At 39.0% G+C, this 23,287-nt stretch overlaps 1 protein-coding gene across 1 annotated transcript in view; it reads right to left on the reverse strand.

Annotated features, from left to right (window-relative positions):
* The window catches only part of SEL1L (SEL1L adaptor subunit of ERAD E3 ubiquitin ligase), a 62,612-nt gene that overhangs the window by 14,961 nt on the left and 24,364 nt on the right, over positions 1-23,287 (reverse strand). The window contains exons 4-13 of the mRNA XM_049770358.1: positions 21,198-21,365; positions 14,130-14,235; positions 12,362-12,524; positions 9,577-9,630; positions 9,431-9,490; positions 7,554-7,635; positions 7,047-7,201; positions 5,529-5,585; positions 2,608-2,676; positions 578-655 (exon numbers count right to left, since the gene is read on the reverse strand). Coding sequence (XP_049626315.1) covers positions 578-655; positions 2,608-2,676; positions 5,529-5,585; positions 7,047-7,201; positions 7,554-7,635; positions 9,431-9,490; positions 9,577-9,630; positions 12,362-12,524; positions 14,130-14,235; positions 21,198-21,365 — 992 coding nt within the window. The remainder of the gene's footprint in view (positions 1-577; positions 656-2,607; positions 2,677-5,528; positions 5,586-7,046; positions 7,202-7,553; positions 7,636-9,430; positions 9,491-9,576; positions 9,631-12,361; positions 12,525-14,129; positions 14,236-21,197; positions 21,366-23,287) is intronic.

Raw genomic sequence — 23,287 nt, forward strand, 5'->3', positions numbered from 1 at the left:
GTGACTAACACATTTCATCTCTTTAAAATAAAAAAGGTGGCTTTTTTGGGTTTGTTTTTGGGCCAGACCCAGCAAGGCTCAGGAATTACCATTTTTTTTTTTTTTGCTCTAAAATATACCTGACCATAAGACACACACAGTTTTTAGATATTGTTCTCCCCTGCACTCAGGCTTCAGCTCCAGGTGGCATTCACTCATATATATATATGTTCTTAAATATTCACCTGGAATTTTCTTCAGGTCAAAGAAAGCCTAAATTATATGTGAGTTATAAAAAATATCCAATAAAGTAAATTATATAATTCTAATTTCATTAGAAAATCAGTACTTCCACAATCAGGGAACTTTTCAATTAACTGAATAGAGACAATAATCTGGTTCATAAGAATATTTTCATTTCAGTTATGCTTTTTATTGGCACTCACTTGAATCAGTCATAAAATTGCTTATTTATGGCATGTTTATCAGCATTTCTTCAAAAAAACTAAAGTACTTATTAAAAGGAGAATTATATGGTACACCTAAATGTACCAAACACTGATACACTGGTTTATATACCTGAGACATAAAGTCTTACCATGTCAGCAGCTTTCCTAAAGTAGACAAGAGCTGTCTCATTGCTCTGAGGTACAATGTCACTTCCTTCTGAATACATCTAGAAAAGAGACCTTAATTTCACTGAAAGTGTAATCCTCTCTCCAGTTACATTTCACCTCACTCCATTCTGATTTTTCAATGTAATGAAATCTTGCAACACAGTTTAGAATTCAAGATTTTAAAATAAAATTACCATCATGTCATATTATGACTTATCTAAGTCATAATTATCTATGGTCACTTGTGTTATATACTTAACACAAGTATATAAAGTTGGTATATAGGTCAATCTCAAGCAACGTTTCCCCCATCCCTTTATCCCAGGATAGGTTTGATACATTGCTACGGAACTGGTGATTAAAATGAGGAAAAGGAGAAAGGCAATGTTTTTTCTCCTCTATACTACTTTCCTCAGGATCAGAAAAAAGGCAGGCTTTTTTCCCCCAACAAATCATACAAATAATTTTCTTGAGGGGTGGCACACTCAGTGGTAGTCAGGGCTTACTCCTGGCTCTGTGCTTAGGGATTATTAGTAGTCAATGAGGAACTATGCAGGGTTCTGGTGATCAAACCTGGGTCCATCACCTGGTTATGGTAAGAACCCTACCCACTGTATTACAGCTCCAGTGTCTTAAAAGTTTAGCAAAATGAAAAACTAGAAACTATTAAAAAAGGTTTCAAATACTAAATTATTAAATATTAGATATGAAAATTGCTAAAAGAGAAGGAAAACAAAATTAGCATTATTTATCTTTTACATATAAAAGAAAGTTAGAGAAAATTTTGGATGCAGTCGTTAGTAATTAATAGACTACTAAAATAATGTCCACTTCCCTGAGCACCACTTGGTGTGAGCCAAAAATCAAAAACAAAATGACAAGAAAAATCACAAAGCCTGAAATTAAAAAATACCTTTTTTTTTTTAGCTACACCCAGTAATGCTCAGGGGACCATATGGGATGCCAGTGACTGAACCCAGATTGACTGTGTGCAAGGTAAGCGCCCTACTTGCTGTACTATTCCTCTGGTCCTCCAGAATAAAATTCTTATAAAAACTGGACAAGGCATGCCAATTTCTATGTTGTAATGGTAGACATGTCTGAATGTATACAAAGTTTTCCAGTCCCAATGAAAGAATTATAATGATTTGGTTTTTCTCCTTGGGGAAACCCTGAGCTCCATATATTCTGAGCCTCCAAACCTCATAATTTGGGTATAGCTGAAAATAATCATTGACTTCCACTATCTCTGTTTTCAAAATAATGCAAAAGGAATTTTGAGACTGTTTCATGACATTAAACCAATTTCCATAATATAATAGTCTGTCGAGGTAAACATTTTCTTGCTTGAGAAAATAATGGGATAGAAGGGTGCATGACTGGCTTGAATATTTGAGACAAAAGTGCAGCTTGAAGCTAGGGAGATAGTACAGGGGTTAGGTACATGTATGATAATTTGAGTTTCAATTCCATGTACCACATGGCCACTCAAGCACTGCTTAACATAGCCCTAGATGCCTTGAGCACCACCTGGTGTGGCACGGAAGACCCTGGAACATAGCTAACTGGTACCACAATATCCAGGAGTAGCCTCTAAATCCCATAAGTATTACTTGGGATATAACCCTACACTCACCGAAAGATCTTAAATCAAACTCCAGCAAATTCTAATGGCCTGTACTCAGTTGTGGGAAGAAATAATTGAGAGATTTCATAAAAGCTATACAATGTGAGGGATAAATTCTTATTACTGCACAGAATATATAAAAAGTAGCCCAGATAGCTCATTTTAATGGGGAGTATTATATGGCTGAGCAAATGTTAATTATTTAGGAAAAAAGCATCAAAGCATTTACATTATGATACAATAGCATATTATTATTATTATGATACAATATATTAAAAATATTTCCAGTTTGTTTTTGTAAGTTGTAGGACCTGAATATATAGTATTTGCTTACTATGCTAATACCCTTGCTATTATAAATTATGATTACAGGAGAGACAGTACCTTTCCCAAGAAAGCCAGTGCATGTGAATTGCCAGCATTCGCTGCTAGACTGAAGTAGTCAAATGCTCTCTGTGAGAAAAGAATGAAAAACAATCACCTTCTAACAGACTCAATCTCTGACTTTTATTCAAAGTAATGATGTCAGGAACATTTAAACTCTCATTATATTCCAACATCGTGGTTAAAATACATGGTGATAACTAACTATTGGTTCCCACAAATAGCTGCCCCCATTTCACTCACATCTGAACTATAAGTCCTGTTTCCACCAAACCATCTTGATCACAGTTCTAGTTTATGCTACATTCTTCTTCACCTTTTGGGAGTATATTCCCCTGACTATTATTTTATACTTATATTTTATCCAAAGTGATAGCTGGAAACATGCTGGTCTTTATTGCTCCTGGGAGTGTTGTGAGGAATGGACTGATGTCAATGACACTGATTACTTTAGCATGGCTGCATTTTGCTCCCAGAACTCTAAATTAGTAAGATTTGCTCCTTCTTAAGTCAGGAATACATATCTACTACCATTTTGGGGGCTTCAAGTGATTTCACCTCCAGGCTCACAGAACATGTTATCCATTTCATAGTTTAAGTTCTACCTGACAACTTCAACTTCCCACTTGTTAACTATGCAGGACACTAATTCTCCTTGGGTAACAAGTATCATTTTTGGGGTTGACCATTTAAAAAATGGAAATTGGCACCAGTAAATTTGAAATTCAATAAAGTTCAAGTACGAAGTGTACCCTGGCACTGTATCGTGAATGCTTATAGTAGTAGCACAGAATAGGTACTCAAATACATATTGAATTATGCAAGGCATACTGGGAGCTCCTTTTCATTCTTCTGTGAAGTTGGTAAAACCAGCACTCAGTTGTTGCTTTATACATAGCAGAGTGGAAAATACAGGGAATGGCTTTTGGGAGGTTATATACAATTTCTCCACATGATCTTGGCCTAGAGTTCTCTAGAGTTCTCTGCACACAAAAATGCTAATCTGGGTATTGTCACCCAGGGAAAGATTTAGACTCATGATGGTTCTTTCATATTCTATTTTCATTCAAGGCCACAGCTGGTTGGTCCTAGCTCTATACTCAGGAATTAGTCCTGGCTGGTGTGGGGGATCATCTGGACTACTGGGCATCATACCTGTGTTGGAGGCATGCAAGGCAAATGCCTTTCTACCCAATGTACTATTACTCCAGTCCCTCCTTTATTTATTTTTGGGCCACACCCAGCAGTGCTCAGAAGTTATTTCTGGTTCTGTGCTCAAAAATCGCTCCTGGCAGGCTCGGGGGACCATATGGGATGCCAGGAATAGAACCCAGGTCCGCCCTGGCTCAGCTGGTGTGCAAGGCCCCTACCATTGTGCTACTTCTCCAGCACAATTTCTTTCTATTTTGATTTTAGAGTCAATTGTAGCTTACTCTTTTTGAGGGGCTTCACCCTTTTCTGGGTCGTGCCCTAATTAATGCAAATGGTTTGTGCCTCCAAGTTTATGCATCTGGGTGGTGCCTTAGTTTTTCCATCTCCAAAGAGTTCAGTATTTACAACTCAAAGGGATGCAGTCCTCAACGCCTTGGGGTGAATATTACATATTTAAAAAATTTAGGTACCAGTATAGTTTTAGTGTTAATGTTATGATCTAACTCTTAAAGCTAAAGAAATAGGTAGGTGAAATAACTTTAGCTATAATACTTAGCTGGCTTCATTGAAAAAGCTTTAATCACCTAATACATATTTATTGAGAACAAACACGTTATGTGCCAGGCACCATTATGTACAAGGAATGAAGTGACAAGCAAGGCACTTGTTGCCTGTGTTCTAGCAGAATAAATGATATTACATAATTAACTATGGCAAGAGCTTAAAAAAATGCCAGTTTTCAAAAATCATTAATATGGTGAATGACATATTCCTAGAATGAGACTGAGGATGAAAAAAAGACAGATAGAGGAAGATAAGGGGGTGGAATATTACAGCACTATTAGAAATTAGAAGAGAAAAAAGAAGGGAAGTGGTGGTAATAGTAACTTTAGAGAGGGACTGGACTGCCAGAAGTCCTTAGATAGAAAGGCTCTTGATGTTTTCAAAGACCTTGGGAAAGGTCTGTGTGCCTTTGATTGAAAGCAGCATGTTGGTTGTCAGGTAAAGAAAGAAACAGATTCACGGCCTTAGAGACCATAGTAAAGGTTTTGATTTTAAGTCACTGGAAAGCACAGACCATTCAAAAAGCTTAAACCAAAGAAACTTCACGATCAGATGGTTTATAAAGGCTGCTGCTTTGAAAATGAAAGCAGCATTGTATTCACACAGGGTAAGCTGCACTGAAGAAAGGGAAGAGAAGAGTAGTATTCAGGAAATGGGCAGACCATGGGACCGGACTCTGATTGCTAGTCTCCATTCTTTTTCTTTTTTTTGGTTTTTGGGTCACATCCGGCAGTGCTCAGGGGTTACTCCTGCTCTATGCTCAGAAATCGCTCCTGGCAGGCTCAGGGGACCATATGGGATACTGGGATTCAAACCACTGTCCTTCTGCATGCAAGGCAAATGCCTTACCTTCATGCTATCTCTCCAGCCCCCTAGTCTTCATTCTTAATCAAAGTATCTTCTAATACAAGTTTTAAGATACACTTAAAAAAAAAAACAAAAAATCAAGATACTGCGTATCTGTATTTGGCCGTATTGAGAACTAAAACACCTTTCCCTTCATGTAAAGCATAATAACACTTTGATTCTTTAGCTACTCCTCAGTGGTTAATTTGATCTTGCAAGTTTGTGATGATCATTTTTATTGTTAACAATGGCCAATGGCCTCTGACTGGATCATCATTTTCCAATGTACAAACACATACTAGTGCTTGTACACTGTCTATTACAACAGGAAGACCAAAGCCCAGGAAGAAGAAAGTTACCTGGTGGTTCTGCTCCACTCCTCGACCTCCATGCAGGTGCAGTTGCCCCAGACCAACCTGAATGTGAACAGAAGTGAGGGAGGGTCAACAATAGTATTCAGCATGCATTAGATTAGATCAGCATGGAACTGTTCGGCCATACAAAGGTTTCTGCTCACTGAAGACAATAACTTCTATATTACATCAAGGTTAAAAAATCACAGTGATAATTCAGAGCTCAATGCAATGAAAATATGCAGTGGAAAAATATTTTGTACTAGATAATAGATTATATATAAAGCTTTAAAAATTTGTGAGAATATTGGCTCAAGGCATGTGTGAGAACACACACAGCTTTATTTGTAGTGATTCAAATCTGGGAAAGTGAAATGTGGTACTCTCGATATGGCCCCCACAGGAGCAACAAGAAGGAAAAGACTGACAAGAATATCACAAAATAATCCATAAAAGAATAAATTTCAGTTATTTCATTTTTCCAAGTTTTATAAAATTTTTCATTAACATTTTGTTTCTGAAAACTTTACTGAGTCATGCGGTTGACAACAGTATCAATGTTTGTTTTTGGTGTATTAAATCATTGTACTTCCACCACCATTTAAGTGCACAAGTTCCTCCCTATGTTCCTCCTGGCTTGACCATCCTTTTCTCCCTTCTGTTCACCATCCTCCCACCAGGCTTGATAATCTCAGTTCTGGGACAATGAATTTTGCATAGTAATTTGCTGGACACCATACAATTTGCACTAAACAAGTCTACTTCTATGGCCTGACCTTGAGGAAGTTAGGGTCTCAGATGAAGAATGAAAACAGGATCACTAAGTTCTGAGGAGCATCTGAAATCCAAAATGTTTATAATTTACAAGTCTTTTTGTTTTGAGAAAGGAGCAGCATTTTCATATAGTTACTTGGGCATTTTAAAGCAACGAACACTGCCGGAATCATATTCCAGAAGAATCCAAATGGAACGTCTTGAGTATGGGATTTGGTAATTTCTTTTTTTTTTTTTTTTTTTTTTTTTTTGGTTTTTTGGGCCACACCCGGTGACGCTCAGGGGTTACTCCTGGCTATGCGCTCAGAAGTCGCTCCTGGCTTGGGGGACCATATGGGATGCCGGGGGATCGAACCGCGGTCCGTCTCCTAGGCTAGCGCAGGTAAGGCAGGCACCTTACCTCGAGCGCCACCGCCCGGCCCCGGGATTTGGTAATTTCTAAAGGCTCACTGGGTAATTCTAACATGTAGTTAGACAATGTTATTTAAGGGCCCGGAGAGATAGCACAGGACTAAAGGTGGTTGGTTGGTTCGAATCCCGGTGTCCCATATGGTCCCCCGTGCCTGCCAGGAGCTATTTCTGAGCAGACAGCCAGGAGTAACCCCTGAGCACTGCCGGGTGTGACCCAAAAACCAAAAACCAAAAAAAAAAAAAAAAATGTTACTTAAAAATGTGCTTTTTCCTGAGACTGCAATATAAATAACACAAATTTGAGCCTTAAGATATCCCATGAGACCATGAAACACATACCTGTGCTTGCACATCACCTTTTTCAGCTAGGAACTGGTAATACTGAATCAAATCTTCTTCTAGCATTCCACTGTTCATTCCTGGATTTTCCACCTCGTCAGGCAGTCGTATTCTTTGTACTACTGAGCCTCCAGTCAGAGATATGTCACTAGCCACTAAAACCAGGACAAAGTAAGAACATGAAAAAAAGTCAGGACTGCTTCCCAAAGATGCAGACTATTTTGTTACCAATGATGGTGAGAAGCCACATTAAAAGGAAAACTTTTATATAGCTATGGACTCAAAGTAGTAATCAGAAGTTTATTCCATAAAATACTTAAGAATTAAAACCCAAATCAAAATTTTAGGAAAGGTACTTACATATCAACTAGTACAAAGAAAGATGGTCCCACTCAACATTTTAATTCTTTATACTATTTTGAGTAGCATAATAATAAATGGACGCATTTAAAATTAATTCCATAGTATTGTAAGGTGAAAGGCAAAAAAAAAAAAAAAAAAAGGTACCATGGTTGGCAACAAGACGGTAATGGGTAAGTGCAGATTCACAGCTCTGGAGGACTCCGATGCCAGCCCAGTACCGGTAACCCTGCAAGACAAGCCTGAGATGAGAAGGTTGTAGTTTCACATGCTTCCCGGAACCCCTTTCCAAGCAAACTAAGTGTAGGATATCAATCTTTGGTTCTTAGATCCAAATTATCACGCTGTATCATTTAACCTGACTTGGAAGTTCTGGGACAATTTATTCAGCAACTTCAATGACCAGACTCTAGTTTAAAATAGTAAATAAAAATAGTTTTTAGAAAAATCAAAATAGATTCTATGAAACAGTATATAACAAGGGTATAAACTTTACTGCTAAACTAATCAGCAGAAAACTAAAGAGCAGAAAACAGAAGCTCTATGGAGTCATTTAAGATAAACTCAAATGAACTTTTTTTTTTTTTTGGTTTTTGGGTCAGACCCAGCAGTGCTCAGGGGTCACTCCTGGCTCTTTGCTCAGAAATTGCTCCTGGCAGGCTCAGGGGACCATATGGGATGCCGGGATTCAAACCAATGACCTTCTGCATGAAAGGCAAACACCTTACCTCCATGCTATCTCTCTGGCCCTGAACTTAACAATTCTTAAGCCACTACTGTATAGAAATAAATGTAACACAAATGTTTTTTTTTTTTTTTTTTTTGGTTTTTGGGTCACACTCGGCGGTGCTCAGGGGTTACTCCTGGCTGTCTGCTCAGAAATTGCTCCTGGCAGGCATGGGGGACCATATGGGACACCGGGATTCGAACCAACCACCTTTGGTCCTGGATCGGCTGCTTGCAAGGCAAACGCCGCTGTGCTATCTCTCCAGGCCCCACAAATGTTCTTATTCTGTAGTCACTATTTAAGAAAATGGGCAAATATAAACTTGTCATCTGTCAACAATATTTAGCATGCTTTTGCTTTACAAAAGAATGTTTCTTATTTCTTGAAAATTCGTCTTAAAAGAGGATGGAGCAATAGTCCAGCTGGTATAGTGCTTCCCTTGCCCATGGCTGACTTAGGCTTGGTCATTAATAATGGATATGGTCCCACTGTTCTTTCTTGAACATGTGCTTCCTCTCTTTCTCTCATTTCACAATTTTTAAAATAAGTTTCATTGGGGTCAGAAAGATAGCATGGGGGTAAGGCGTTTGCCTTTCGTGCAGAAGGTCACTGGTTCGAATCCCGGCATCCCATATGGTCCCCCGAACCTGCCAGGAGCGATTTCTGAGCATGGAGCCAGGAGTAATCCCTGAGCGCTGCTGGGTGTGACCCAAAACAAACAAAAAACAAAACAAAACAAAAAAAACCCAATCCACAAAATAAGTTTTATTCAATAAAAACACACAAAGTAGTTTGATGTAGGGGCAGGAGTGATAGCACAGTGGTAAGGCATTTGCCTTGCACGAGGCCGACCTGGAACGGATCCAGGTTCAATCCCCAGCATCCCATATGGTCCCCTGAGCCTGCCGGGAGCGATTTCTGAGCACAGAGCCCAGAGTAACCCCTGAGCACTGCCAGGTGTGGCCCAAAAAATCAAAACAAACAAAAAGTAGTTTGATGTAAAGATACAATATTTACCACTGAGACATAAGAGTAACCAAGATTATCATATAAAAGATAGTCTATACTAAACTTCAAAGGGCATGGCTCTAGGTATTTTAGTCCTTTGTTAATTTAAATGTAAAATCTTCAATTGTCCAATCTAAAACATGATTCTGACTAGTCCAATGTAACAGAAAAATTTAAGAGTCATTTATCAGATCCCAATCATTAAGATTAAAAAAGTTAAAACCACTAATACATCAACATTTTTTTCTGCTACTCAATGTTGTTCATCTTCAACTTATATCTTACTTACCAAAATCATGTGGGCTATTAGATTGCCTCCAAGAGCTCCAAAAGTATAATATACGAGGGCCTGTGAAAGAATGAAAGATGCTTAACCACGGCATAGATGTACTCAATACAATTTGTACTAAACAATATAAAGTTTAATAGTATTACCTTTGCCTGACTTGAATTAACCCCAATTCCAGAGGCATAGAGAAAGCCAAGAGCCTGCAATAAAATGACAAGAGATTATTTGTTGCAGATTCATCTAAGCCAGACATGACCTTATGAACACTGAAGAGACACAAGAATTTTTAAATGTTACCAGATTTGGAGTATGAAGTATGCAAAATGTAGAATTAAAAGACTCCAGAATGCATTCAAAATTTTATACATTATGTAATAAAAATATAACTTAAACAGGCTGCAACGTTTACCTCAAATATCAGGACAATTTAATCATGGGTCAATTTGAGAAATAAAGCTGAACACACACATGGATTTTACTCTGTAATGAGCAACTATGAGAACAAACAACTACTGAATCATTCAATTTTTACATAACTACATGGTCAAAGGGAGGCAGGGGGAACACAAAGAAAATGGAGATTATACCAAGATAAATGGGCCATAGAAATAGGACAGCAGATAGTGTGTTTGCCTTGCACGTGGCTCACTGGAGTTTGATCCTTGGCATCCCACATGGTGTCCTGAGTACTGTCATGAGTAATCCAGGACCGCCAAGCCAGGGGTAAGTCCTGAACATTGCTGGGTATGACCCCAAAACCAAATCCAGAAGAAATTAAGTTGAATGGATCAAGGGAGGAAGGGCACAGAACACAGGGGCTAGAGAGATAGTACAGAGGGTAGGGCATATGTCTTGTTCATGTCTACCCAGTTTCCATCCCTGGCATTCCATAAGGTCCCCCAAATTGATCAAGAATAAATCCTTCTTTTTTTTTTTTGTTTTTTTTTGGGTCACACCTGGCTGCACTCAGGGGTTACTCCTGGCTCCATGCTCAGAAATTGCCCCTGGAAGGCACAGGGGACCACATGGGATGCCGGGATTCGAACCACCGTCCTTCTGCATGAAAGGCAAATGCCTTACCTCCATGCTATCTCCAGCCCCCAAGAATAAATCCTGAGTGCAGAGCCATGAGTAACCCTGAGTACTGCTGGCTCAAAAACAAACAAAATGTATGCATATGTATGTGTGTATACATATTTATATATAATTACATATGTATAATTCAGTGCACACACAACATGCTTAAGAAAAATCAAAAACAATCATTCAATTCCAACCAACCAATGTATTGCTAAAGTTCTATACTTTATCTTCTAAGAATAATTCCTGATGGCATGAAAGTACAAACTAAAGTGATAAAGGTAGGTGTGAGAGGAGCTATTTTCATCAGAATTCATGAACTCTTCTAAACTTTCTGCCTCCCTCATAAAGCTGGGCAGGGACATACACAGGGATGGAGCTGGATGGAACGTAAGCCATTTGGAGGCCAAACCCTAAAAAACAGTCCGAAGAATCCTTCAGAGTACTCTCTTCCTTTCATAAAAGCCTAGATAGTTGTATTCCACATGATGCATTGTGTGATAGAAACATGTGGTGATCGAGTCATAAGTTTGGGAAAAGAACTCCAGTCGAGGAGAACCATGCTGAACCTGGCTGGAATAAGAAGTAACTGTAGGGGATGGATGACTAATAATAGGGGGTAGTTCAATCTTTGGAACCACATGTAGTTCCCTGAGCACTGTCAATAATGATCCCTGAGTAGAGTCAGTAGAAAGCCCTAAGTACTGTCTGGTGTGCCTTCCCTGGCTTCACCCAAAAAAAGGACTAGAGTTAAACCACTGTGATGATTTTGGGCTTTGCTCGTTTCATCCCCTATAATTACTGTGCTGACTGCTTTGCAATGTATAAAACATTGTAGCGTTGTAAGGTTCTTCTATTTCAAGGAAAGAGTGCTTTAAAAGTCATGCTCCTTAGAGCATCAGTATATCCAGAATGCATCAGAACATAAAATAAGGGTAAGATGGGGCCAGAGTGATAGCATAGCAGGTAGCACATTTGCTTGCGACTGATCCAAGTTCGATCCCCAGCATTTCATATGGTCCCCCACAGCCTCTCATGAGTACTTTCTGAGCACAGAGCCAGGAGTAACTCCTGAGTGTCACTGGGTGTAGCCCATAAGACCAAAATAAAATTAAGTTAAAAAGGTTCTATTAAAAAGTAATAAAATAAGGATGAGTTTTATAAGTGAATTTATGCAAAGGAAAATCTGGTAAAAAAAGGAAGATCAATTAAGATGGATCTATTGAGAACTAAAGATAAGAGCACAGAAAAGTTGCAAAATTCCTACAAAAAACATCGGTTATCACTCTTGCTAATGTTTCTTTCACAGGAAATCTGTAAATCTATAAGCAAATCCCAACCCTTCAAAAAAACCCAAATTACATAAGCATTTTTTAAATTTTTTTGGTTTTTGGGCCACACCCAGCGGTGCTCAGGGGTTACTCCTGGCTATCTGCTCAGGAATAGCCCCTGGCAGGCACGGGGGACCATATGGGATACCGGAATTCGAACCAACCACCTTAGGTCCTGGGTCAGCTAGGCAAGGCAAACACCGCTGTGCAATCTCTCTGGCCCCTACATAGGCATTTTAATGAACAAATGTGATGGCTCTCTAAATCTGTATCAACCTTAACATTTCTAATAGGGAATCAAGCATATATGTATCAAGTGAGGTGATGCAACATCGTACAGAATATCTGTTATAAGGAAGACAAATCAAAAATATTTCACTTGAATTCTCAGATATCCTGCCACAAAAGTAATAGTCTGAGAAATCTACCTTGCAATTTTATTTGCCTGGATACAGAGATTCTGCTGCTATAATTAACAGGTATGGTGCTTGGAAAGATTCCCCACTGAAAATAAACTTACAGTTTGTCCCTTGGGAGAACCTTCCTCTGTCAGTTTCTCAAGCATCTCTTTAGCTGCCTGGATATTCTGTGGTAAGTAATCCCCAAACAAAAGAGCATAAGACACTCTCTCCTGGGCCTTGACATGGTTCAAGACAGCTGCTTTCTGAAGATATCGATAAGCCCTTTGAAAGCAAACAGTTAAAAACAAATTAGCAATATTTTGTACTTCTATTAAGTATCTTTATAGACTTCTAAAATGCAATGTAAATAATGTCCTTATCCTACAGAATCCCTGAATTTTGGTAGATATCTCTACCAAGTTGTGTTACTTTTCAATGTAAAAACCATCCTCACTATTTTGTTTTGACATAAGGTGCCAGTTGTTCTCTCTAACCTAATACCTTAAAATAACCTGATTATATTAAAAAAAACTTGATTCTTGGGGCTGGAGCAATAGCACAGAGGATAGGGTGTTTGCCTTGCACACAGCTGACTCAGGTTTGATTCCTGACATCACATATGGTCCCCTGAGAACTGCCAGAGGTGAATCTGAGGAGTAATCTTGGGGCCATACTTGGCAATGCTCAGGGCTTACTCCTAACTCTGTGCTCAGGATTTCTCCTGATAGGGCTCAGGGACCATTCATGGAGCCAGGGATTGAATCCAGGTAGGTAGGGCAAGTATGAGGCAAGCACTTTACATGCTGTATTATCTCACCATCGCTCAAATGTTATGTTTTTCAATAAATGTTAATAATATGGTACCCAGTAAATAACTCAATGTTAATTACTATTTTCTTTTTAAATCTTTGCACTGACTTAAAAAAAAAGCCAGCTGTAATGAAAAGGCATACAATTAACATGCAAGGACAGCATTTGCTTTACAATCTGTCCCAGTACAATTTTGAAAATTCTTGTGTTTTTCTTTTTTCTTTTTTTGTTTTCGGACCATACCCGGCGTTGCTCAGGGGTTACTCCTGGCTGTCTGCTCAGAAATAGCTCCTGGCAGGCACGGGGGACATATGGGACACCAGGATTTGAACCAACCACCTTTGGTCCTGGGAAAATTCTTGTGTTTTTCTACAAGAAAATTACAAAGCAAAATCCAGACCTAAACAACAGAAGAAATGGGATATTGCTCAATGCCTGGCCTTAGTGGGACCTTAAATTCAATCCCCAACAATGGATGGCCTCCTCCCTTCAGCACTGTCACTGCCAGGCAGGTCCTGGTGAGCTCCAAGTACTACTTGATATAGCACAAAGCCTTGGGCCAGAAGCACTGGGCAAAGTGTGAAATAGAGTGGACCTGGGCAGACCCTATAAAGAAGAATAATCACATTCCTATATACAACAATGTTGTATAACATTTTAAGTTCTGAGCAATCCATGTATTCTTGATTCTCTAGTTTTAGTTCACTCATTGTTTAATCTTTTTTTTTTTTTGGCCACACCCTGTGACACTCAGGGGTTACTCCTGGTTATGCACTCAGAAATAGCTCCTGGCTTGGGGGACCATATGGGACGCCGAGGGATCGACCCGCGGTCTGTCCTAGGCTAGTGCAGGCAAGGTGGATGCCTTACCGCTTGTGCCACTGCACTGGCCCCAAATCTTGACTCATTATTTACAATCTTTTTTTCCTGATAAGCCAAACTCTGATGAAAAAAAAAAGTCACTTATGTCCACATAGCAGTTTTCTTGTAATGCTACTTAAGAACGCTTCTTTTACACTTTGCAAAACAAATTATTTCAATTATATGGATTTATTATGTAAGGAAGGTGCAACTTACTCTTTTTTGTGGCTTTTCTTATTGCTTCCATTGAAGATTTTCATTCCAGATTGGAATAACACTTCTGCTTCCTTCAACTGTCGTCTTCTCACAGCCTCTACTTCAGCTGAAAACAAATGTCACATGCATTTAGCATTTAAGTGGACTTAAATTCTACACTAAAATTATCAAACATGAATTCTTTTTTTTTTTTTTTTTTTTTTGGTTTTTGGGTCACACCCGGCGGTGCTCAGGGGTTACTCCTTGCTGTCTGCTCAGAAATAGCTCCTGGCAGGCACGGGGGACCATATGGGACGCCGGGATTCAAACCAACCACCTTTGGTCCTGGATCGGCTGCTTGCAAGTCAAATGACGCTATGCTATCTCTCCGGGCCCCAAACATGAATTCTTTCATGGGAATTCATGTAAACTTATAATGAAATTTCCCTATTTCCATATCTCAAAGACATGATTTTTTTCTATACTGACAATGTATTTATCTGCATTTTATCTATTTTACTTAGAAAACAGACTAATTTCATTTAGTTATTTATATTCCATGACAGTTTTTAATGATTTGAAGGATTACATTCCAAGTATATATAGAATATATACAAAGACATTCGCTGTAACACTGGTACAGTAAAAAAGAAAACCAACCAACACATAAAGTCAATTCAGAACAACTCCTGTCTTCAACACTGTGAGTCTAAGTAAAAACAATTTTTGTTGTTGTTGTTTTTGGCCACACCATCTTACTTAGGAGCTGGCTATTCCTGACTCTGTACTCAGTAGTGATTGGGAACCATTTGTGGTACCAGGGACTTAAAACTGGGATTGGTTGGATGCAAGAGACTTTCTCCAGTCCCTATACACATTTAGGCATATTTATATCATGAAAAGCTATTTAGACAAAAAAAATCTGAAGCATAGGTATTAACATGGAATAATATTGTAAAAATATTAAATGAGGGGCTGGACGCCTTGCAAGTGCCAACCCAGGAAGGATGGTGGTTCAAACCCCGGCATCCCATATGGTCCCCCAAGCCTGCCAGGAATGACTTTTGAGCACAGAGCCAGGAGTAACCCCTGAGTGCTGCTGGGTATGACCCAAAAAGCAAAAAAAAAAAAAAAAAAAAAAAAAAGGAAGGAAGAAAGAAATATTAAATGAAAGATACAATGCGCAAAACAGTATTATATGATTAATATGGTTTTAGGAACTCTGTAACAATTTGTGGGAGAATTTACATAGTAATATGTATTAGCTAGTAGAAAACTGTGTTTACTGAATACATTATTCCTCTAGTTAACAATGTACCCTTCAATAAAAGTTTAACTTTCTACAAGTATTCTGTAGTGCTTGATTTTGTTTTTGTTTAGTTTTATTTTGTTTTCTGGAAATTTATTTAACTATACCTGGTGGTGCTCAGGGTTTACTTTTGGCTCTATGATCAGGGAGCGCTCCTGGTAAGTTCAGGGGACCATAGAGGGTTCCAGAAAAAACCCAGTCAGCAACATGCTAAGTATCATAACTGCAGAATATCTTTCTAGTCCCCAACTTGATTTTTGAGCTTATAATACTTTTGTGAATATGAAAAGTCAAAGTTTTATAATAAAACCCACATGTTTCATACAAAATCTAAATACATTATTAAGCAAATGTGATTGATGTTCATCATTTATTGAAATAAGTATTGAAGTTTGTAGGTCCCCCCCACCTCATTTTATTATAAAACTTGTTGGAAAAGTTTTATGACTCATCCCCTTTTATTCTGAGAAAAACAGTTAGGATTGATAAATATGAGCATATAAACAGAATTACTTGAAGAAAAAAAATAGGCTTATAGCGTTATTTAGTCTTGTTTGCTCTGTTCAGTAAACTCTTGAGTCTTTAAAATTCATTTTTTTAAAGTCTTTGAACTATCTGGACTTATATATAATATTTGACTTCATAAATACTTTATTTTTATAATTTAAAAAAGTTCTTTTTTGGGTTAGAAACATGTTTATAATTGGGTTTCAGCCATAAAATGCACACACCCTCTTTACCAGTGCAACTTTCCCACCACCAATGTTTCCCATTTCCCTCCTCCCCCATCCCCTGCCTGTCAAGACAGGTATTATATTTCTCTATCATTGTCATGGTAGTTGTTAGTGTAGATATTTCTATAACTTCACTCACTACTTTTTGTGATAAGTTTCATATCATGGGTTGGCCCTTCTGGTCCTCATTTATACAGTCTCTGGGTATTATTACTGTATTATACTATTAGTATATTATAATATATTACTATACTATATTATTATTATTACCACACTGGGTATTATTACTATTCTAAATATTTTAGCATACTTTTATCATACATTTCTCTTTTTGGTGTTTGGGTCACACCCGGCAGCGCTCAGGGGTTACTCCTGGCTCTAAGATCAGAAATCGCTCCTGGCAGGCGCGGGGGACCATATGGATGCCAGGATTCAAACCAATGACCTTCTGCAGGCAAGGCAAACACACTATCTTCATGCTATCTCTCTGACCCACTTTTATTATTCTTAAATCTCATGAGTGAGACTATTCTGTGTCTCTCTCCCTGACTTATTCCACTCAGCATAATAGTTTCCATGTCCATCCATGTATAGGCAAATTTTGAGACTTCATCTTTTCTAACAGCTGTGTAGTATTTCATTTCATAGATGGACCACAGTTTCTTTTTTTTTTTTTTTTTGGTTTTTGGGCCACACCCTGCAGTGCTCAGGGGTTACTCCTGGCTGTCTGCTCAGAAATAGCTCCTGGCAGGCACGGGGGACCATATGGGACACCGGGATTCGAACCAACCACCTTTGGTCCTGGATCGGCTGCTTGCAAGGCAAACGCCGCTGTGCTATCTCTCCGGGCCCACCACAGTTTCTTTAGCCACTTATCTGTTGTTTCCATGTGGGTTGTTTCCAGATTCTGGTTATTGTAAATAGTGCTGCTATGATTATAAGAGTGCACAGGGCATTACCGTATTGTGTTTTTGTGGTACTAGGGTATATCCCTGGAAGTAGATTATATAGGAGCTCAATGCCCAGTTTTTGTTTTAGGGTTTTTTTTTGGAGGGGGCACATCCGGTGGCAGTCAGGGGTTACTCCTGGCTCTGCACTCAGAAATCATTTCTAGCAGGCTTGGGGGTTCATATGGGATGTCGGGATCAAACCAGGATCTGTCCTGGGTAGGCCGCATGCAAGGCAAATGCCCTACCACTGAGTTACCGCTCAAGTTGAATGTCCAGTTTTTTTGTTTGTTTGTTTTTGGGCCACACCTGGTGACACTCAGGGGTTACTCCTGGCTATGTGCTCAGAAATTGCTCCTGGCATGGGGGACCATATGGAAGCCGGGGGTTTAAACCACGGTCCGTCCTAGGCTAGCTTGCACAAGGCAGATGCCTTAAGACTTGCACCACCATTCCGGCCCCTTGCTCCGGGTATTTTTTTTTTAAGGCATTCCACAAGTAAATGAAAGTTCCTTTCTCCCCACATCCACGCCAGCAGTGGTTGTTCTTGTGCTCTGTGATGTGTGCTAGTTTTTGTGGTATGAGATGATACCTCATTGTTGTACTGATTTGCATCTCCCTGATGATTAGTGACGTGATGATTAGTATTTTTTCATGTGTCTTTTGGCCATTTGTATTTCCTCTTTGAGGAAGTGTCTGTTCATTTCTTCTCCCAATTTTTTCATGGGTTAGATTTTTTTTTGGGTCACACCCGGCGGTGCTCAGGGGTTACTCCTGGCTGTCTGCTCAGAAACAGCTCCTGGCAGGCACGGGGGACCATATGGGACACCGGGATTCGAACCAACCACCTTTGGTCCTGGATCGGCTGCTTGCAAGGCAAACGCCGCTGTGCTATCTCTCCGGGCCCGGGTTAGATTTTTTTTCTTGTTAAGTTCTGTCAGTACCTTGTATATCTTAGATATTATCCCCTTATCTGAGTATTGGGTGAATAATTTCTCCCATTAAAACAGACTAATTTTAAAAGTAAGACTTGTTGGTACTAGAGAGTACAGAGGTATAATGCTTATCTGGCATCTCATATGGGCCCTCAACCACTGCCAGGAGTTAAGCCCTGACCACTGCCCGGTGTGGTTCCAAAATTAAAATGAATAAATAAAAGGTAAAACTCACTAAAATAAAAATTTTGGGGGGGGTGCATCTTTTTTCTTATTATTTTTAACCATTTTTATTGAAGTCCTAGGATTTAGAACATGATGAAATCTACTTTTCATGCATACATCATTATACCACCACATCCTTCACCAGATAGCTACTTCCTTTTACCAGAGTAACAAGGGCCCCTCCCAAGACCTATCCCAGTTCCTCCACCACTCTAGATAGCCTCATTTCTGTGGGAAATCTTCATTTCCAATAACTTTCACTATTTGTTATTCTAAAATAATTTTCCTTTAAAAAAAGGGTTAAGGGGGTTATATGGTACTAGAAATCTTAAAATGTATAAAATTCAATTAAAAAGGGGAAACCAGTGCTGGAGAAATAGCATGGAGGTAAAGCGTTTGCCTTGCATGCAGAAGGACAGTAGTTTAAATCCCGGCATCCCATATGGTCCCCTGAGCCTGCCAGGAGTGATTTCTGAGTATAGAGCCAAGAGTAACTCCTGAGCGCGGCCAGGTATGACCCCAAAAAAAAACAAAAAAAAAAAAAGTGGGGGGGGAAACCTCTGAAGATAGGCTAACATCATCTATATTAGAAAGACAAAAAAAAAAAAAAAAAAAAAAGGAAGAAAAGAAAAAAAAAGAACCCATTCAGAACAATAGAAAGGGCTGAGGTATTAGAGCATATGCCCCAAGTCTGATCTTATGTCTGAGGGCCTCCCGGGTACTTTGGTGGCCTGTGAGAGCACCGCCAGCCCAAGTACCACCACTGGGTGGCACCAAGCAGCACTTTACAAGAAGGGTCTTGAACCCCAGCACTGCCCAGTGTGGCCCCAATTTAAAAAAAAAAAAACTGTTTTAGGGAAAAGACACCTTTGCCTCATCTGAAATATCATGTGTCTTTAAAGGAGAAAGTAATTAAAATTTATTAAGGAAGAATTAGATTTGATCTGAATGTGTTCAAATTATCTACTTTCCCCCTATGTTCTGACACAACTTTGAAATTGGGGCTGAAGAGATAGCACAGCAATAGGGCGTTTGTCTTGCATGCAGCAACCCAGGACGAATGGTGGTTCGAATCCTGGCATCCCATAATAAACCCTCGAGCCAGCCAGGAGCAATTTCTGAGGGTAGAACCAGGAGTAACCTGAGCACCACCTGGTGTGACCACCCCCTCCCCAATCCTCAAGAATTATTCTGCCATCTAAATGTCATAGAAAGTACAATACCAGATGGTCTGGTATAAAAAAAGATAAAGGGAATAAATAGCATCCAACAAAACTAGGGTTTACTAAGGCAAGAGAAGGGGAAATGTAGTGGACTAGAAGTGATATTGGCATAGTGGTAAAAGGTCTTCAACAATGGTTGAGGTAGAGATTTATCAAAGCACGAACATTAGTCTGATCATAAAGCATGTAACCGCAATAATAAAAAAACCCAGATCATGGGGCCGGAGAGATAGCATGGAGGTAAGGCATTTGCCTTTCATGCAGAAGGTCCTCGGTTCGAATCCCTGCACCCATATGGTCCCCCGAGCCTGCCAGGAGTGATTTCTGAGCATAGAGAGCCAGGAGTAACCCCTGAGTGCTGCCGGGTGTGACCCAAAAACCAAAAACAAAAAAAAACACCCAGTTCATTATAATAAAACATTTTAACAGAAATATAGAATTCCAGGAACATTTGATTAAGTTGTCAGGACCAATATTTACAGGATACATCTGAGTTCTTATAACATAAAAACAAAATCTGACAATATTAAACAGGAGTGCCAATCATAATGGTCTGCATCCAAGGTGGACTGAATTTGGTCATCTAGGAATGCCTGTATATTTTCTCTCCCCTTTTTATTATTTTTTATTACTTTATTATTACTTAGGATATTACATAATTGCAGGTGAACTAACCATGCTAAAGTTCAGTGCAATACCATCACTGAAAGTTTCTGGAATATATATAAATATTCTATCAGAGTGATTATGTTTTTTTTTTGATATTAACAAAAAATTTTCAATATTTTGTATTTCCTTTAGAATTATAAAAGTTTGGGGCCTGAGAGATAGCATGAAGGTAGTGCGTTTGCCTTGCATGCAGAAGGTCGGTGGTTTGAATCCCGGCATCCCATATGGTTCCCTGAGCCTGTCAGGAGTGATTTCTGAGCAGAGAGCCAGGAGTAACCCCTGAGCATTGCTGGGTATGACCCAAAAATCAAAACCAAAAAAAAAAAAAAAACAACAAAAAAAACAACAAAAAAAACCCAAAAAAACTTTACCTGAAAACATAACTTCTTATAGAGGTTAGGTCTTTTATATGACTTTAAAAACTTATGACAGTTAAATACATTTGACAAATGTTAACTCTCTTTGGAGAAAAGGGAAAACCAAGGACTCAACTTAAGAGTCTCATACAAACAAAAGATGTGTTCTACCATTGGTTTCTCAAGTACATGGTGTATTTTTCTCCAAGAATCTTTTTTTCAGGCCACACCTAACAGTGCTCAAGGCTTACTGGATTAGTTTTGGCAATGCCTAGGGAAATATATGGGATGCTGGGGATTTAACTTAGGCCGCTAAGTGCAAGGCAATAGTTCCAATGACTGTGGTCCTGCTCTAAGAATTTTTGTCTTTTCTTATAATTATTAATCCTCACCATGTTTCCATTATTGCTAAAATATGTCATTAAAACAGTCTATTGAATGTTTACAAAAATACCCTGCAGACTAACAGAAAACTCTAAAAAAACCCACATGTGTAAGAAGTTGCTTACACTGATTCTAGAATCAATACATGTGTTGCATGCTGCCTGCACTTAAGCCTATTTGTAGAGTTCGCCATAACCATGTAATCAACACTGACCACTTCTAATCAAGGTGGAAAAGGATAGCTAGAAAAGATCTTAACTAGGATAGCCAAGATACGCAGACATGCCCTTCATTGAATAATACTTACTTTCACAAAAGCCCCACTTTTCATCTGCCTTGTAGTCGTAGGTGGTAGCGCACCACAATCTTCCGTCGTCCCGCCCATCTGATGTGCACTCATCATACTCCTTATTCATGAAAAGAAAAGGAAAGTGACAGGGCTCCCCATGTGCTGTGCCTTCAATGGCAGTCAAAACTGAAAAGATAAAGAAAAACATCTAACTATGACCACAATCCCGGTATTCAGGGATTTAGCAGTGTCAATTTCAAAACTTAGAATTTGAAAGTGAAGATACAGAAAGCATTAGCAATGGTTATATTTTAAAGATGATTTGAGTATGAACTAATTTAATAACTATGACCAACATCTATAACTAGAATAGAATTTCTAAAGGTCTTAAGTTAGAATATCCACATGTTATATCTATGGTAACACTCCTGCCCAGAGCAAAAAAATAAGGCAAATGAGTCTGAATCATTTCTACATTCACACAACATTCCTTTATCCAATCTGAACACAATATATCAATTTCTACAATCACAGACAAACAGGAAAAATGTTCCCTAGGCAAATTTCACTTGAACCTTGGCGCTCTCACAGCATTTTATTAAGAACTCATCATACATAACTGAGGTACTGTTTGGTTCCTTTTTTTCCTGGCTTACACCTAAAAGTGCTCAGAATGCACACCTGGTTCAGTGCTAAGGGGTCTATTTAGTGGTATCCCGAGGGACCATGAGGTGCTGAGGATCAAATATGGGGTTCCCAGGAGCAAAATATGTGCTCCAGACCTGAGTTCTCTTCTCAGCCCCAAATTTCTTTCTTTACCTTACTGTAGTACCCAGCAGACACTGAGCCTACAGAGACCATCATCTCCAATTTGTTCTGTACAATTATTTCTGGGAACTACCACAGGTGCTGGAAAAGAGATAATGTGATGGTCTCTGCTATACAAAACCAACAGCTTGGCAAGGAAGAATTCATGAAAAGTGTAGTCAATGTTATGGGAAGGAACACAAACTCCAAGGAGAAACTAAAGATCACAGTGAACCACAAATAGAAGAGTCGGCACAGGGTGGGGTAGAAGCACTGAAGACAAAAGGAACAATGTAATTGAGAATAAAATGAAAGAAAGCACTGCATTATCAGAGATTAGGGCTCAGCCCAGCAGAACAGGCAGTGTGCAGGCCAAAGTGACTGACTGCCAAGAGAAAAGACTGAAGAAGCATGAAATGACATATGGGAGATTCTGGCTGATTAAAGAGCCTGGGCGTTGAAAGCTCCCCTCAGAGTTTTAAGCAGGAATGACATGGCCACATATACATGTTAGTAAGAGAGTAGATAATGGCATAGAGGGAAGCAAAGTTTTATGCAAGGTGACCAGTTTAAAAGTTATGATAACTGCTGAATCAAGAAGCTACAGGGACCTGAAGAGGATGATGGAGTGAAGAAGCAGACACATTGAGGAACTGCTGGGGAAGCATTTATAGTGCTACTTATTGAGAGGATGTACACGTGAGAGGAGAAGGGAAGAGAGAAGAGAGGAGGAACTAAGCAAGGTCTCCAGAAATTAGGTATCAGGAAGTAAGTAGATGGTTGCCAAAGTGAACATATTAAGGCAATGAAAGTAGTAGGTTAATGGGTAGGGATGAAGTGAATCAAGAGAGACAAACTAAGATTTAATACAAAGTAACTACTGAAACAAACAAAACAAATGAAGATGTTTTAAACAGCATTTCAGCTGCCAAAGAAAAAGTTCTCCAGTACAAAGCTAAACTTGAAACCAAAGGTAGAGTAAGATGTAATCTAGAAGACCAGATGATCTAGAACAGGGGTCCTCAAAATTTTTAAACAGGGGGCCAGTTCACTGTCCCTCAGACCATTGGAGGGTCTGACTATAGTAAAAACGAAATTTATGAACGAATTCTTATGCACACTGCATATATCTTATTTTGCAATGAAGAAACAAAACAGATACAAATACAATATGTGGCCTGCGGGCCATAGTTTGAGGACCACTGATCTAGAGCCACATATGGCATAAGCATGAATACTGTTAAGTTCCACTAATGAACACAAAATTTGATTAGGCAGCAGAGCTAAGTGTTGAAGTATGT

The sequence above is a fragment of the Suncus etruscus genome, chromosome 3 (genome assembly GCF_024139225.1).
Source record: "Suncus etruscus isolate mSunEtr1 chromosome 3, mSunEtr1.pri.cur, whole genome shotgun sequence".
Taxonomy (NCBI): domain Eukaryota; kingdom Metazoa; phylum Chordata; class Mammalia; order Eulipotyphla; family Soricidae; genus Suncus; species Suncus etruscus.